The 16,305-nt window shown below is 35.7% G+C and overlaps 1 protein-coding gene across 1 annotated transcript in view; it reads right to left on the bottom strand.

The window, feature by feature from the left end:
• Hcn1 (hyperpolarization activated cyclic nucleotide gated potassium channel 1) overlaps window positions 1–16,305 on the bottom strand; it is a 372,838-nt gene that overhangs the window by 79,231 nt on the left and 277,302 nt on the right. The window contains exon 4 of the mRNA XM_027401418.2: window positions 14,748–14,966. Coding sequence (XP_027257219.2) covers window positions 14,748–14,966 — 219 coding nt within the window. The remainder of the gene's footprint in view (window positions 1–14,747; window positions 14,967–16,305) is intronic.

Raw genomic sequence — 16,305 nt, 5'->3', positions numbered from 1 at the left:
CATAATGGCACAACCAAGTAGGTTGCAACTCTAAAATGCAAAGTTGGTGGAAATAAAATCACCCAAGAAAGATGATATTTGTTTAAGAAATTATTCTTGGCATAAGTAATTAAGGTCATTTATATAGAATAAAAATGTTCAGGTTATTCTAAGAAAAGTGGTCTCTTTGAGTGATGTCCTTAGCCAGTATTACACATTAATGAATTATGTGCATAAAGATGTCCCAGAAGACATTTTAAGTGTCTTTTGGATCATGTCAGTGAGATTAACATATATTTAGTAGAAAAGAGACATTGAGAGCTGGAGGGCACCATGGAGATAATTGTTTCCAATCCTCTCATTTCACAGATGAGCAGAAGCCCAGGGTGGAGAATCCATTTTCACAGGTTTTATATCTAGTTAGTAAATGTCAGAGATAAAGCCAATTCGCTGAATTCTTAATGGGCAGTCTTTTCTGTTATCATCAATGCCACTCTACTATTTGGTATGGTTTATTATCCTTTGGTATTTCCCAGTACTTTGGTCAGGGATCTATATTTCCCCTAACTATAGTAATTTATATACTAGAACAATAATTTTTGATACTTCTGAGTAAAGGAGACACTATGGCCAGAAAGAGGAAACTTTTCACTCTGGAGCAGTAGTGTATGCCATCTGAAATTGAAACTGGGGTTGGAACCCGGCAATATCAGAACACATTCTCCAGCCCTTACTGGGAGATTAAACAAACTTCTCCCAATGTCATGTAAGAGGTAGTTCCCTGTACATTTAACCATGAATCCATTCACACTAAAAAAATCCTCCATGGTTTTCCTCCTTTTTTAAAATAGCATCATCCTCTTTTATCTGAAACATTACTTGGCACTCTTTCACTTCCTGAGGTTGCCTAGCTATACACAGAAGAAACACTCTTTTGTTTTCTTAAAGTGAGACTTATGCTAAGTTTTGTTTCAGTCATCTATTTAGGTAAGTCAAAATCATAATAAAGAAATAAAGAATGAATAAACTTTAATAACCACAATTAATTTAATATAATGATGCATCTTTTGATTGTCATAAATATCTCAAAGTTTTCTATATCTGATATAAATATATATGCAGAATATATTGTGGCTATTACATTATGGATATTGACTGCTCCCACAAATGCCAACATTAAAGACTTGTACCCACCAAAGGGAGGTTTTGAACGGTGGGATACCTTGAAGAGGTGGAGCGTGGCAGGAGACTTTTAGTCATTTTAGACTTACTCCAGAAATGTGGAAGGGGACATTGGGCTCTCTTCTTTATTTCGTGGCCATAAGGTCTTTGATTGCTGCCCTTCTTTCTCTACTACACATTTGACAGAGATTTTGCTATCTCTCCACAGGCCTAAAGTCAAAGAATCTGAGTGACCATGACTCAGAACTTCTAAAACCAGAGCTATAGTCATGAACCAAATAACTTCATCTATGTACACGATAAAGATCTCATGAATTTATTGCAGTGATGGAGAGCTGACTACCACAGTGGTAATACATCATAAGCAAATCTTTTATGCATATTTTTACATTCAGGTTTCTTGGGACAAGGAGAATAAGATAGATTGCTGCTTGTATAACGTAAGATTAGTTCCTTTACTCTATTTAAAATGAGAACACTATTAAATGTTATTTCCTTTTCCAGAGAAACAGCACAATATATGAATGTGCTGTGACCACAGTCACTATTAACAGCTGTCTTGAATCATCCTGAATCATAGAATGTTTTCCTCTAGTGGAGAGTTGTTATAAAGTCACAAAGCCCTCTCCTAGGGAGCAAAGCAACTTTGCTTATTTGATTTCTTTCTTTTTTTTTTTCAAATTTCTTTTTTTCCAACTTTTTTATTTGAATTACAAAGAGGATTGTTTTACATGACAATCCCAGTTCCCTTCTCCCACCTGTCCTCCCCTACCGCCCCCCCCAACTAAAACCCTATCTATCACATATCCTTTCTGCTCCCCCTGGATGATGAGGCCTTCCATAGGGTGTCATCAGTGTCTATTGTATCCTTTGGGATAGGGCCTAGGCCCACCCCTGTGTGTCTTGGCTCAGGGAGTATTCCTCTATGTGGAATGGGCTCCCAAAGACCACACCTATGCTAGGGATAAGCACTGAACTTCTACAGGAGGTCTTGTAGATTTCTGAGGTTTCCTCACAGAAACCCATGTTCCTGGGTCTGGATCAGTGCCAGGAACTGGTATTCCAGCTATCAGTTGGGGAGCAAGAGTTCCCGGATGTTGAGTTCAGCTGTTTCTGTGGGTCTCACCAGCCTGGTCTGGACCCCTGTGCTCTTCACTCGTCCTTTTCTGCATCTGGGTCCAGTTCAGTTCGGTGATTAGTTGTGGGTGAATGCTTCTGATTTCTTAATATTAAGTCATGTAAGGATCTCACTCATAAAAATAAGATTGGTATTTACTGAAGTGAAAGCATTTTTCATTTGGTATTTTAATAAAGTATATGTCCTATTAAATCAGATGCTTTTGAAAATAAGTTTTTCGGAAAAATTCTAGAAGCCCTCAAAATTAATAGAAATACGTAAGATAAACCAAACAAGATCTTCCTGCTATCAGATAAAAAGATTAAATCTATTGATGGACATGAAAAACAATTTTTTCAGAGACTGCATGACTGGTTTCCATGCTTTTATGAAGAAACAGGCAGAGATCAATGTCTTATAGTCCATGGACAAAGAGTGTCCACTTTCAACTACAATAGAGTCAAGAGAACAAGTATTCTAATAATATTTCTAAAAAATTCAACTAAGTTATTATTTAGTCCTTCTGGCAATTTGTTGCTATGACTGTGTTCTGATAATTTTGGAATGTCTTACTGTCACCACCTCTCCTTTGAATTTGAATTTTACACTAATTACCTGAAATAATTTGATATTTTAATTTTAAAATATGAGTATATATTTTTAAAATATCCAATTAGGTTTTAATTCCACAACACACCGTGAACACTACTCATGTGTATCCATTTAAAACAACATGGATCATTTCCAGACAATGTAAGAGTACCAATTTTTCACCAATATATTAATAGCAATATATACAGAACTCTTCTTTTTATTTTATAAATCCAAGTAGTATTTCTAAGTTGCCCCATTTGTAATAGAGAATTTACACTGCTGAAAAATCCATAAGAACTTGCCGTAGAAACTACATGGAATTTATTATTATAACTATTTTCTAAAATAAAAAATGCTTTGTGGCCTGGAAAAATTTTATAATACACTTATCCTTCAATTTCTCCACCATTTAAATTCATAAATGAACTCTTTCCGAAATTTTGGGGAGAATTCTTAAAGTTTTGTAAAGTATGAGGTACTTTGAAAGCTCCATGTAAATGCAAATCTTTTCTATTCAAGAAAATAAAAATTACGTGTGAAGGTCTGCTGGATGGCTATAATACAATAGATACCTCAACAATGCCTCTATTATAGCAAATGGCCCCAAAGGAAGGCAATGCGAAGCTTGTGGTATGCTATTTTGAATCAAAATAACCCGTACATTTACTACTCTAAAGTGAAAACACATAGCTGAAAGCATCTAAGCATCACTGACAAAGCTGAAGTTTTCAAGGTAAACATTGCTTAGTTTTAGCCATGCTCAACTTCTAATATTCTCCCTTACCTTATACCCCAGCTTACCTAATGTAGTGGCTAACTATGTAAGAATCTGATTATCCTACTCATCAAATATTTGACCTTTCAGTATCAAAATTGTCTGCACAGATGGAAAATGTTGGGATAATAATTCCACCTTGCCCATTAGGGTACTAGATTGTGTTTTTTTAAGATGATAAAAAAATATCTGATTTACAAAAGACTTCTGAAGATCAAACTCAGTCATTTTTTCAAGTACACTGGCCTAGAGTATAAAACTGTATTTAACACCATTTTCACTCAGGTTGTTAGTTATGTGGGTGTGGAATACAATTTAATATCTCTTGATCTCAAGTACTTAATCTCTAAATTGTGACTTGAAGACAAGCATGAGAATATCTGAACAGAAACATTGTCTGCTTCTCAGAATTGTTAGAATTACTTAAAATCCTTAATCTGAAAACTTTTAAGCTAAAACCACATTTGTGTTAATGTGATCTGTGCAGCACTAATTAACAGATAGCTAATTTAGCATTTCAAATGGAACAATGTTGCTATTCTACCAAGCTTCATACATACTCATTTCCAAAATAATAGGTTTTAAATTCTTGATTCTTTAGCATCATGTAGATTTAGATTTTAGATGGTATGGAAAATAGGGCTGAAATGTAAATCATTTTTACAACATTTATAAGATATAACAATGTGTTATTTTATGTGTGCTTATACAGAATGCCAATACAAATGATTTTTGTAGTAATTACATACACATTCCATCAATTTCTTGAAGTTTGTATCCAAGTCATCTGAATTACTTATAAAAAGGGAGAAATAACACATTTTGTATTTTTTTTTTAATTAAACAGGCACCCACAGCTAAACACTGAGCCATACTCCTGGAAACCAGTTTTGGAGAGGGAGGAGGGATGAGCAAAGGAGCCAAAACAGTCTGGAGAAACCTGCAGAAACAGTTGACCTGACCTAGTGAGAACACAGAGACCCTAGTCATAAAGTTGGGGAACCAGCATTGGACTGAACCAAGCCCTCTAAATGTGGGTGCCAGCTAGGAGGCCAGGGCAGTCTGTGGGATCTCTAACAGAAGGAGCCAGTGTTTATCTCTAGAGCACAAATGGACTTTGGGAGCCCATTCCCTATGAAGGGATACTATTGCAGCCCAGATACAGTAAGAAAGAGGGTTTAGGTCCTCCGCCAAATGAGGTGAAGGACTTTGATGGTCCCCGGTGGAGGGCCTCACAGGGGTGGGTAGGTAGGGATCATGGGAGGATGGGAGATCGAGGGAATGGGGGATTGATATGTAAATAAGAGTGCTTCTAAAATTTAAAAAAGTAGTTTTTCTCCAATGTATTGTATAAGGCAAGAATAATGGATCATCCTTGTTATAATTTAAGAAAGGTGACATGTGAGAGAAAAACGCCATGGGACAGGGTTCAAGTAGAGGGGTTTAGAGGAGAGGCATGAAACACACACACACACACAGAGAGAGAGAGAGAGAGAGAGAGAGAGAGAGAGAGAGAGAGAGAGAGAGAGAGAGAGAGAAAGAGAGAGAGAGAGAGAGAGAAGGGGAAGAGAGAGAGGGGGGATAGGAGGTGGCCAGGGCCCTTTTAAAAGGAAACATAGTGAATGTGCGTGCACAGGTGGTGCTCTTAGTGGCTGCAGCTGAGGGAGTCCTGTTAGAGCACGAAAGAAAAGACCAGTACTGATGCCTGAATACTAACAATCCTCACTAGGAACAAGTAGTTCCAACAAGGAAAACTGCCAGGGAGTCAGGGGGTTAACCTGTCAAACTTCCATGTAAAGCAAATTAACTGGAGTTGGAGAGATGGCTCACTATTTGACCTGAGTTCAGATTCCAAGCACCCATACGTAAAGTTGGTCACTGCAATGCCTTTCTGTCATCCTAACATGAAAGCCAGAGAAAAGATACACATAGGTCCTGTTTCTCAAAAAGTAGATCGTCATAGAGGAAGACACTTGCCTTCACTTATGCACATAGTGGTTAACAAGGCTGCACATATGTGTACACACATACATGTACCTCACCATGCGTAAACTTAACATATTTTAATATAATCAAACCTACTGTCAATTTCCCTCAAATCTACACTAATTCTTCTGATGTCTTAATGATGTTTACCACATGCTTTTCCCCTAGCAATTGGAATGGCACTCAGGGCAAGCTGCTGTGCCACTGAGTTATATCCCAATACTACACCTTCTGAAAGTGTGTTTCCACTGTCAGCGGCATTCTTTTGTTTGTTACGTCTAAAAACATTGTGTGAAAAATATCTGCAGGAATGAAGTGGTAATGAAATTAAACCATAAAACCTTTGGATAAACCAGAAAAGAAAGTAGCATAACAGTCATATTCTGCTTGCCTTCCTTGGGGCTGATTAGGAATGGTTGCATCGGTTGAAAGGTACATGATCCATGAGCTTTGCTCTCTGTCCTTAGGACTAGCTTGTCTCTATTATATGCTGTCTCCCCAACAGTGGGACTCTCATTCTAATACATCGTTTTATAAGCTGATCACAATTTAGGGGGACAACAGATGAGAACTGGAATCTTCAACAGCAGCCTGTTGGCACTAGGCAACATTATTCTGCCAGGCATCTTGGCACAATAATGGTGGGTTTTAATAGTGAAGTTTTCTATCAACTACGTTTAAATGTGTCTTTTGCCAGAAGCTTTCCTTTTCTCCTTTCCCCCTCTAACTCTTCATTGTTTTCCATGTAGCAATCTTTAACAGTTTTGTGGCTATCTGCAGGGGTAGGGCTTGGAGTAGGAAGTCACTAACACTAGCTATCTGAACATTTAAATGATTCATTGACTTCTTGATTCCTCGCTAAATATCACTGAAAAACCATACTGCTGAAGCTGAATGTTTTTTGCTAAGTATGACAGTGCTAAGGATTGTAATAGAGCTTTACACAGAGTTGCTTAAGTGACTTTCAAACATTCTGTCACTAACTGTAATATTAACAGAATAATCTTGGAATGTATGCTATTTTGACAACGCTGAAACAGTGAGTTTGGGATATTTTATGTAATTTATCTGAAAATGTAACATTTCAGTAAAATATTGGTATAATTAAATAAAAATGAAAACAATTTAGGTCAGTGTGGCTTATAGATGCATTATTTATCACTATTTTATTTGCTCTTTAAATTTTTTGACTAGCAATATTGTCAGGTTTTTTTTTAAAGTGTTTTGCTCATTTCACGTGTTCTTAAGAGAGAAAAATTATGATTAACAAAAGTTAATTATAATAGCATGTATGACACAGAGACTATAATTTTAATTTATATTATATATTTAGTATATTAATTTTAAACAAACTTTCACTGAAAATGAACAGGAAAAACCTGTGTTAGGCCTTTAGAATACTTGGTTAGATCATAACTGAAAAGTCAGGCGAAATGCAGTAATTAGTACCTGCAATTTGTGTAGCAGTTTTCATAGCAATGTTATGTGTGTTAAAGAAATTACAGTCCTGCAATAATTCATACATACTTTCCAGATAGATGAAAAGCTCTGCATAGGAAGTACCTAGATAACGTATTCTGTGTTCAGCTCTGCAGTGTCTGCTTTTTTTCTGTTGCAGTGTGTATCTAACATTTTCTGTTTTCCATCTTCGTATAGAATAAGGACATCCAAAACCTCAGTGGTTCTCCACTTCTTATGAAACAAAATCCGAGTGGCTTGAGATCTCACACAGAGTACTGCTTATCACACAGCACCCCTCCACAGTGCAGGGATTTCCAGGGAAACCACCAGCATTTTCCTGCCTCCCTTTCTCAATGTTACATCTCTGCCAGAGGACCCTGGTTTCTCACTTTAACATTTTCTCTGCCCGTTCCCTATGGGAAGAATTGTTGGCTGGTCACAGAGCTGTCAGCTTCTCAGGCTTTTTCTGTAACAAGATGACTAAGTTCTCATCACTGGAGATTGAACAGAAATGAGATCTCATTCCATTGTCATGCTCTGGAAAAGAGACATGGCTATGGCACAGCTTCAGACATTCAGAAATCAGGTTACTAGTATCTGGGATCTTGGGGAAAATGCAAGCCTATAACTCATATGCCAAACTTAATGAAGCAGAAACTCTGGGAGTGGGGCCCAAGAATGCTTGTTTTCACAAATTCACTAAATGAATATAAAACACAGCAAAAATTTGGAAAGCATCCTAGCTAGAGGACCAGCTTGGAGATTGTGTTCACAGATGGCCTCTGGAGCAGAGTCACACACTGACATGGTTTCTGAACCACAAAGGTGGTTTATGAAGTCATCCATCTCTTCTTTTGGGTTTTTTCCTTGTATAAAATTAGCATGTGCCCACCATAGCTTCCAGCTCCCCAACAAACACAGAGCCTGGAAGAGTTGGTATAATGTGTTTTCATTATTTAATATCCATGCCAGTTATTACTGCAATCTTCCTTAAGTTTGTGCGGTTGTTGGGGACACAGAGGTCCTTGCACTCACGGAGAAGCCCTAAGAGAATCAAGAATGTTCATCACGCAGGGGTGTCTCCTCTGCATTCCATCCAGAAAGCTGAGAGTGGATGTTTTTAAACAACCTGTTGGCCTTTTTGCTGTCTGTGGGGCCAGATGTCATCAATTTTCCCCAGAGTGGTTATTCAGACTCTTCTCTCCTCAGACCATTACCTATCCATATGGGAGATGTCACACGTGCTCTTTGGCCTGCTGGCCTCTAGGCTATCAGAGACCTCACTAGATTCTAAACCTTTTAGCTATAGAAAGAATCCACCCTCATGGTCACATGTACTTTGTAGAAGAATTTCTATATAGTCACATCTTAAACTTTACTGCACACCTGGAATTGGATTAATTGAACTTATCGTTGCCTGGAAACCTTTTTCCGAATTGTACTGTGTTTTAAATAATCTAAACTACAGTAGGGTGATTGAGCTCTACAAAGTCTCTCAATTTATGACTGTGGTGTTCTGTATTCCCAGGTCATCTTTCTCTGGGATTCTGTCACACTTTCCTTGACTGTCTGTGAATCCTGGCAGCTGTTTTCATACTGATGTTCTCTTCTTTCTACTCATCCTTCAGATCTCTTAAATACAATTTCTTCTCTCCCCACACTCTCATCCCATTGTATTGAACATAAATAAAATGAGAAATCTTACAGTGTCTCTTAATGAAAAGACTTCATTATGTAGAGCTTCCTATGAATCTTGTTACTAGTGATTCTTACTCCTCTGTCCCCATCTACTAATCTGTAAGAAATTCCCTAAGGAACAATGCTGTGTCCATTTGCTCATTATTTCCCAGTCTCTTGTAAAAGATGTCACATAAATAAACATTCAATAAATACATATTTACTAGATAGAAGATCTTGATACTTAGTGTATTCTTTTCACTGATAACTATTTGGTCCCACTGACTCATGAAATAATATTTTTTTCTAGGATTGTATTCAGTGGAGGTGCCTACTTATAATGATGAGTACTTATTTAATATAGCTGTGCCAGTGATTTGATAAGAAAGTGTTTATTTTTATTTGATCATAGAACCTGCAGTCCAGAACTATATCATACCTCACTTGCTGTTATGACTTGTTCTCCTAAAGTAAAATTCTGATTGCCTGATGTCTAGCCCTGTTCACTGACGTCATTAACATCTGTCAGGCCACTTTCCAAAAGGACCCCACAATCTAACTAGACAAACTCAAGTTACAGGCTGGAAGACTGGGCACACCTGCTCCACTGAGGACTCCTTTTTATTGGTTGTACACCTAGATACCACCTTCTACTGTGTACAAACACTTTACAGTGGCTTTATGTTTTTATGATCTATAAGTTACCTAAGTAATTAAAATCAAATATTTAAAAGAGAAATTTGTGGAATATAGTAAGACAAAAAACATTTCAAACATTTCTAGAAGAAATTCATAAATGTAACAATAGAACAGAAAACAAAACTCCTGCCTTAGCACTAGTGTAAGAAGCTGCCATGGGCTTCAAAACAGAAACTGCAAAGTACTGAAGAAGGCTTAATGAGGATAAATCTACCACTTTGTGTTTTTCTGCAACTATAGATACAAACATACATATGGGGAAATTTAACATGGGATACAGAGTACTAGAGCAGAAACTGTCATTGATGAAAAAGGAGAAAAAGGAGAACTGTGTATATTTTATATATATATATATATATATATATATATATATATATATATATATATGCTGCATTCTAAAATCACTTATATAAGTAATTTGCAACTGAATGAACTGTTTTTCTCTTTGGTTAGGTTGGCTGATTCAAATCTTTACTTATTTCAGACTGTATAACGGCATAAAATATTCTTTTATTCTGGTGAGAATGCAAAATATCATTCTTCTAGCTATGCTCCCAGAAGCCCAATTCATAGCAGTTCAAGTAACCACATTAAACCAGTCCCCTTTTATATAATGTTACTTGTACATATGTTTTTACAGCTAACTATTTGGTATTAGATACCCAGTTGGTGTTCTCATATGGACTGAGAATGTTGAACTTATATATTTAGGGATAAATATCAAAATAGTGGGAAAAAGGTCATGAATTTGAAGGAGAGCAAGGAGGACTATATGGGAGAGTTTGGAGGGAAAAAGAAGATGGGAATGATATAATTATAATCTCAAAAAAATGAAAGAAATAATGAGAAAAAATGACTGGCACAAGGTTAGCACACCGCAGTTTTCCTGTACAAGTATCTTACTTAAGAGTCAGAGACTTATGATATTCCCAGCCTGAGAGTATTTGAAGTACAACCAATTTAACATACCAGAATATATTAAATTCAGTTCTCCAGAGAGAAAGTAGACAGTTTAACTTCAAGGAAATGTTCTGGGTTAATTAAGGAACCACAGGGATTCGTGTTCTTATCACCCTCATTTGTAAAGGAAGGAAGAAAATGTTTTCCAGTTATGAAAGAAACCAAGTGAAAGGGATTTATTTTTGAAAGCAATGAATCTCAGTGATATTTCTGCCCCTTAATAAGGATCCTAAGCAAAATTAAGTGTCAGCCATAACTCATGTAAGCAGTGGCTGACCTTTATTTGTCAAAGCTCAAGAGCATCATACCTTCAAAGCAATAGTTCTGAAGAGAAATATTATGCGTGGTGGTTTGAATAAAAATGCCCCCCATAGGCTCATAAAGAGTGGCACTATTAGGAGGCATGGCCTTGTTGGAGGAAATGTGTCACTGGAGGGAGGCTTTGAGGTTTCACTCAAGCCAGGCCCACTATCACTCTCTCTTCTGCTTCCTGCCAGTCTAGATGTAGAACTCTCTGCTACTTCTCCAGCAGCATATCTGCCTGTGTGCACCATGCTTCCCACCATGATGGTCATGGTGTCTCTTCACAGCGGTAGAAACCCTCACTAAGACACTATCATAGCAGCAGATAAACTTATTCATTTTTTTGTTATAAAGAAGATCTGTAAGGGAGAATGTTAACATTTCCTTTTCCATCTTAGCTAGATAGCAACATGATTTGAAGGGATCATGGGCAGTGTTACAAAAGGTTGCTGCTTATTTTATGAATTCTTTACTTCTATAGTGTTGTTTCATTATGGAATTGATGATTATTTATCATTAATGTTTTGAAGACAAATTTTGGATCTTCCTGAGGCAGGGTGTTCCATTGGGCCTCAAAGCAGAATATATTGCATATCAACTCAGTAATTACAAAATTGTCTCAACCCTGATGGCAGTCACATTGACAATGCTTCTTTCAATTCTGGGAATAAATGAGCAATCTCAGAATTACATAAAGAAAAAAAGATTAAAAATCTTATTTTCTAGAATGTTATCTGCCTTCAGGCAAAGGGAGGATACATAAATAAATACCCATATATGGTAGTACTAGCTTTTACTCCAAGGTACGAGGGAGGCTGAGACCAGAAAAATGATTAATCTCGGTCGTTCCAGGTCAGTCTGAGCATCAGAGTGAGACTACAAAATATATAAATTAAATATACAATAAATATGGATAATTAAAACATTGATGAAACAATACATTTAGATACATGTAAAACAACATAATTCAATTTTTGGAAGGTAGTGACATTGGAAAAGTTCAATCACACCTTTTCCAGAAAAAAAAAACTATATGTTAGAGTAAGGGGGAACAGCACTATACATATGCCTTTCTCACTGCCTCACATGAGAACTTTGGTAGCCTCAGATTCACAATGTTGATGTTTCCGTGTTTGGGGTAAAGGGTCTTCCTATCACAGTGTAAGGATTTCCTTGGATACAGAGGGTGTATTAAAGTTTGGCATGATCTGGAGGGAGCCCTAGAGTTGTCAAATAGAATTAAAACCTAGGTACATCTCAGGATGTCTACAGCAAGAGAGTAGGCAGAGTGGAGGATGTGGCAGGGGGAAATCTATGATTATTTTAAAGAGAAAATAATGGTTTGCTGCTTGGAAAAGAGATTTGGCTAAAAGAGACTTAGGATTTTAAAAGCTGAGCCTGCACTATTTTTTTCAACTAAATTCCTCTCAATAGGCATATTATCAAAAGCACGTGCAAAGTCACAATTACTTTATTTTATGTTGTTTTTCTTTTATTGTGAAGTTATAATTACATCATTTCTCCCTCCCCTTTCACCTCTCCATATTCTCTCATATACCCTTCTTTGTTCTATTTCAAATTTGTGGCCAATTTTCATTAACTATTGTTATATGTATACATTATATATGTGAACATATGTATACACATATATTCTTAAATATAACCTGCTCAATTTGTATAATACTGTTACATGTGTATGCATTTCAGGCTGACCTTTTGTTACTGGATAGACAACTGATGTTCTCTTCCCTGGGTAAACCAACGACTCTCTAGTTACTTTATTGTAAATTAACAAAAAGTTACTTTGCTTTAGAATGAGATGTGAATAGGTTGAATAGCAGAGCAGCTTTGATTACCAACCTTTTATCTCAGTGCTACCAATAATTCAGATAAATTATAAATATTAGGATGATTAAAAATACATAATTTTATACCTACTTGAAAATTGAAGTTTTTTTACACTAATTACACTTTTTTACATTAATTACACAAAAGAAATTATATAAAGTCTTCAAGATGTATAAAATTTGAACATTTTGTTCCTTGGAATAAGTTTTTTAATTCCCTGTTCTTGACTAATTGATACTACATAAAGTCTAATTTTATACAACAAAATTGATACACAATACTCAGAATGTTAAGGCAGTATTTTTTTGTGAATTTAAGGCCAGCCTCTACAGAGGGTAGCCCTGTCTAAACACACACACACACACACACACACACACACACACACAATTTCATTTGGCTAAAAATGTAATCATGAAGATTTATTTGTTTTTAAGGAAATATCTATTTAAATATTATATGTTATTATTTATTATTAACATTATATATTATTTAAAATATGTAATAAATGTGTAAGTATAACATGTAAATATGTAAATATATTTATAATATGTAAGTAAAACATTTACATGAACAAAATAAAAACATGTAGCAGCAGACAAAGTGATAAAAAACTCAACATTTTTATTTAAAGCAACAAGGGAAAATATACAGTATAGGAACAAAAACCACAATATGATGTTATAGCCTTATATAGCCATAAAATAAGCCTGCACTCAATTTGTATAGGATTTTCAGTCAAACAGCTTTGTATGGTCTCTTCTCCTTTACTGTTCTATCTGTTCTTTACAATTAATTTTTTCTTAAAAATAAACCTCAAGGCAATCTTGACAGTTTACCTTTCATGATTTCATCAAAAAAGTATCAACATCCTGATTATGTTTGTTGGTGATATTGTAGTTATATTTGAGCAAAATCACACATCTTTTCCTTTCTTCCATTACAGGATTATAATGGCAAAGACTTGTTGTTTAGCCGGCATCAAAGACTTCCAGTATATATAGCAATAACTGGAGTGACATTGATCTGTTTTGAAATAATTGAATCTGCCCTGGTAACTGTAACACTTATTCTATAAGCCCTTAAGCATTAAGGCTTTCAGAAATGTTCTTTGTCAAGATGCAAACACCTCGTCCCAATGACTTTGTTACAGGAAGGTACTCTACATACTGTCAAAAGAGGAGTATAACCCCCAAGCCAGCCAGAAACTCTTTATATACAATGGTGTACTACCTGCAAAATATGCTAGAGCAATGGTGGCACAAAACCTGTGAGAGTAACCAACCAATATATAATTTTACGTAAGGCCCATTTCATGAGATGGAACTTTGTCTCAAAAACAAAAACAAAAACAAAGATACAAACAAACAAAAACTCTGGGAAATGTGATGAGTTTTGTAGAGATAAGAGCAGCCTATGATTAGTTAGTTAGTGTGTGGATTACAATGTATATTACTATCATAACATACAGAAAGACACAGATAGACAGAAGGGCAATGGTTGTCTGTCCTTTTCTGCAGGTTTTCATTTCTTCTAGCAGGAATTAGTGAGGGATTAATATTATATTGTTATTTCAGTAATTGAATTTTAACTCTTGGAATACAGAACACAAACTATGGAACAACCTTGTCTATCTTCTTTATACATTTTGGAGACATAACTATATTTTAAGGAATGAAAATTTATATATCTAAAAATTTTAGACTAGGCTAACCTCAAGCCCACTATATGGCCAAGCATGACACCTTGAATTCCTAATTTTCATGACTCCAACACTCAAATGTTGTCAACTTAATTGCACCATGCCTGGTATATGCCATACTGGGGATTAAAGATAGGATTGCTGCACAACAGGCACACACTCAACTACCTGAGCTATGTCACCAGGTACACACACACACACACACACACACACACACACACACACACACCACACACACACATATATATATATATATATATATATATATAATTCAAGACAGAAAAAAAAACAAATTCTCTTCAAATTATCTTGATGGGAATCTGAAAATATCAAAACAGATTATGTTTCCTTTAAATATTTCAGCTCCTCACAGGTTTGAGGGAGGGATATTATTTTGTAGCTTGAACACAATTCAATTTTTTTTTCTGAAGAAGCTGGTTGAAGATATGAGAGAGAAAACCACATACCTTTTCTTGATACTGCCTCCTTGAAGAATCCAAAGACTGAATCAAAGCTGTGGCATGGCCAACAAACATTGCATAGCAGGTGGCTCCAACAATCATACTTAGCATGGTAATCCAGAGGTCAGACATGCTGACGGGCGCTTGGGCACCATAGCCAATGCACAACATGTGACTCATAGCTTTGAAGAGTGCGTAGGAATATTGCTTTCCCCAAGAATCATTCTGAAACATGAGAGGAAAGAAAATGAACTGAGCCAATAGGATAATAAAAGGAAAAACAAGTGCAACTTAGCCACTGAAGCACTGGACAATTACAATACATAACTTCCTACTTTATACTAAGCAAATGACTCAATGATGTTCAAATCTGGTCCATTAAGATACAACAGAAATAGCATCACTTTTAGTTCATGCACTCCCAGTCAGCATTAAGTTTTCTGTTTTATAAAATTAAAATTCCAGTTGGAAAAACTGTTCAAGTGTCATAATAACACTGTTAAGAATAAGTGATGAGTTTCATTTAACATTTCAAGGCAATCACATTTCTCTAGTAATTGTGTATGCAGTCTGTGACATGCAGCAGCTGGGGCAAAGCATATGCATCCCAATATAGGAACTTTCGTCAATACTATATACTTCAGGTTTTATGAACATAGATTGACGGGCTTATTAGCATTCCTGTGGTTAATAAATGAAAAACAAACATGTTTTGGAAATACAGTCATAACTTGGATGGCATTCTAAAAAATAAAACCCAAAGCTGGCTTGTGTTAATTATGACTTGCAAATATCTGATGTCATTTCAAAATTTTATTTTGATCTCATCAATTTTACAGAAAAGAAAGCTTGTTAACTATGTTTTCCCTTGCAAAAATTTTAAGCACCTTGTTTGTATGTTTTGTTATTCTGAGACGGGTCTTGCTATATAACACAGTGCTCAGTATAAGTGTGAGCCACAATGACCATCTTACATTCAAGTGCGTTTCAAAGTTTGTCCACCTCCTTAATTATTTATGGGGACAACTACAAAATCCAAATGGTGGGACATTAGTTCAAACCCAAGAGAAACATGCTAAAGATAATAAAATATGAAGACTTTTCTTTTACACTATTTTATTACTAATAAAATAAGGAAATAGTAACAGATGAATAACTTAAAACCTTGCAAACTACAAAAATGATAGTGTCACAGTGATACGACATACAATGAATAATTATAAGTTAATCTTGGTTGAATAATTTTAGTGCTCTTTTGCAAACTGTTTATTAGGCTAGCATAATTTATACAATTTTTAGTTCAGTCTCAAGGATAACAGTTACAGTGACATCAGTTGCTCTTGGCTAATGCAAGATCACAAATGCACTTCGGTAGTTTTTTAATTTTGAAAAGAAAGATTTTTTTGGTTGATAACAACTGTTCCTGGAGCTATTAAAAATGTTTCCTAGGCTGTGAGAACAACTAGGATGGATTTTTAATACATCACTTTACAATGTAAATTTTGGTACATCTGTTGTTGATGATTCATACTGAATAATTTTTATTAAAACTTAACACCATAGA

This window comes from Cricetulus griseus, chromosome 2 (genome assembly GCF_003668045.3).
Source record: "Cricetulus griseus strain 17A/GY chromosome 2, alternate assembly CriGri-PICRH-1.0, whole genome shotgun sequence".
NCBI lineage: Eukaryota > Metazoa > Chordata > Mammalia > Rodentia > Cricetidae > Cricetulus > Cricetulus griseus.
The sequence above is the reverse complement of the archived record's forward strand: the minus strand, read 5'-3'. Positions and strand labels throughout refer to the sequence as shown.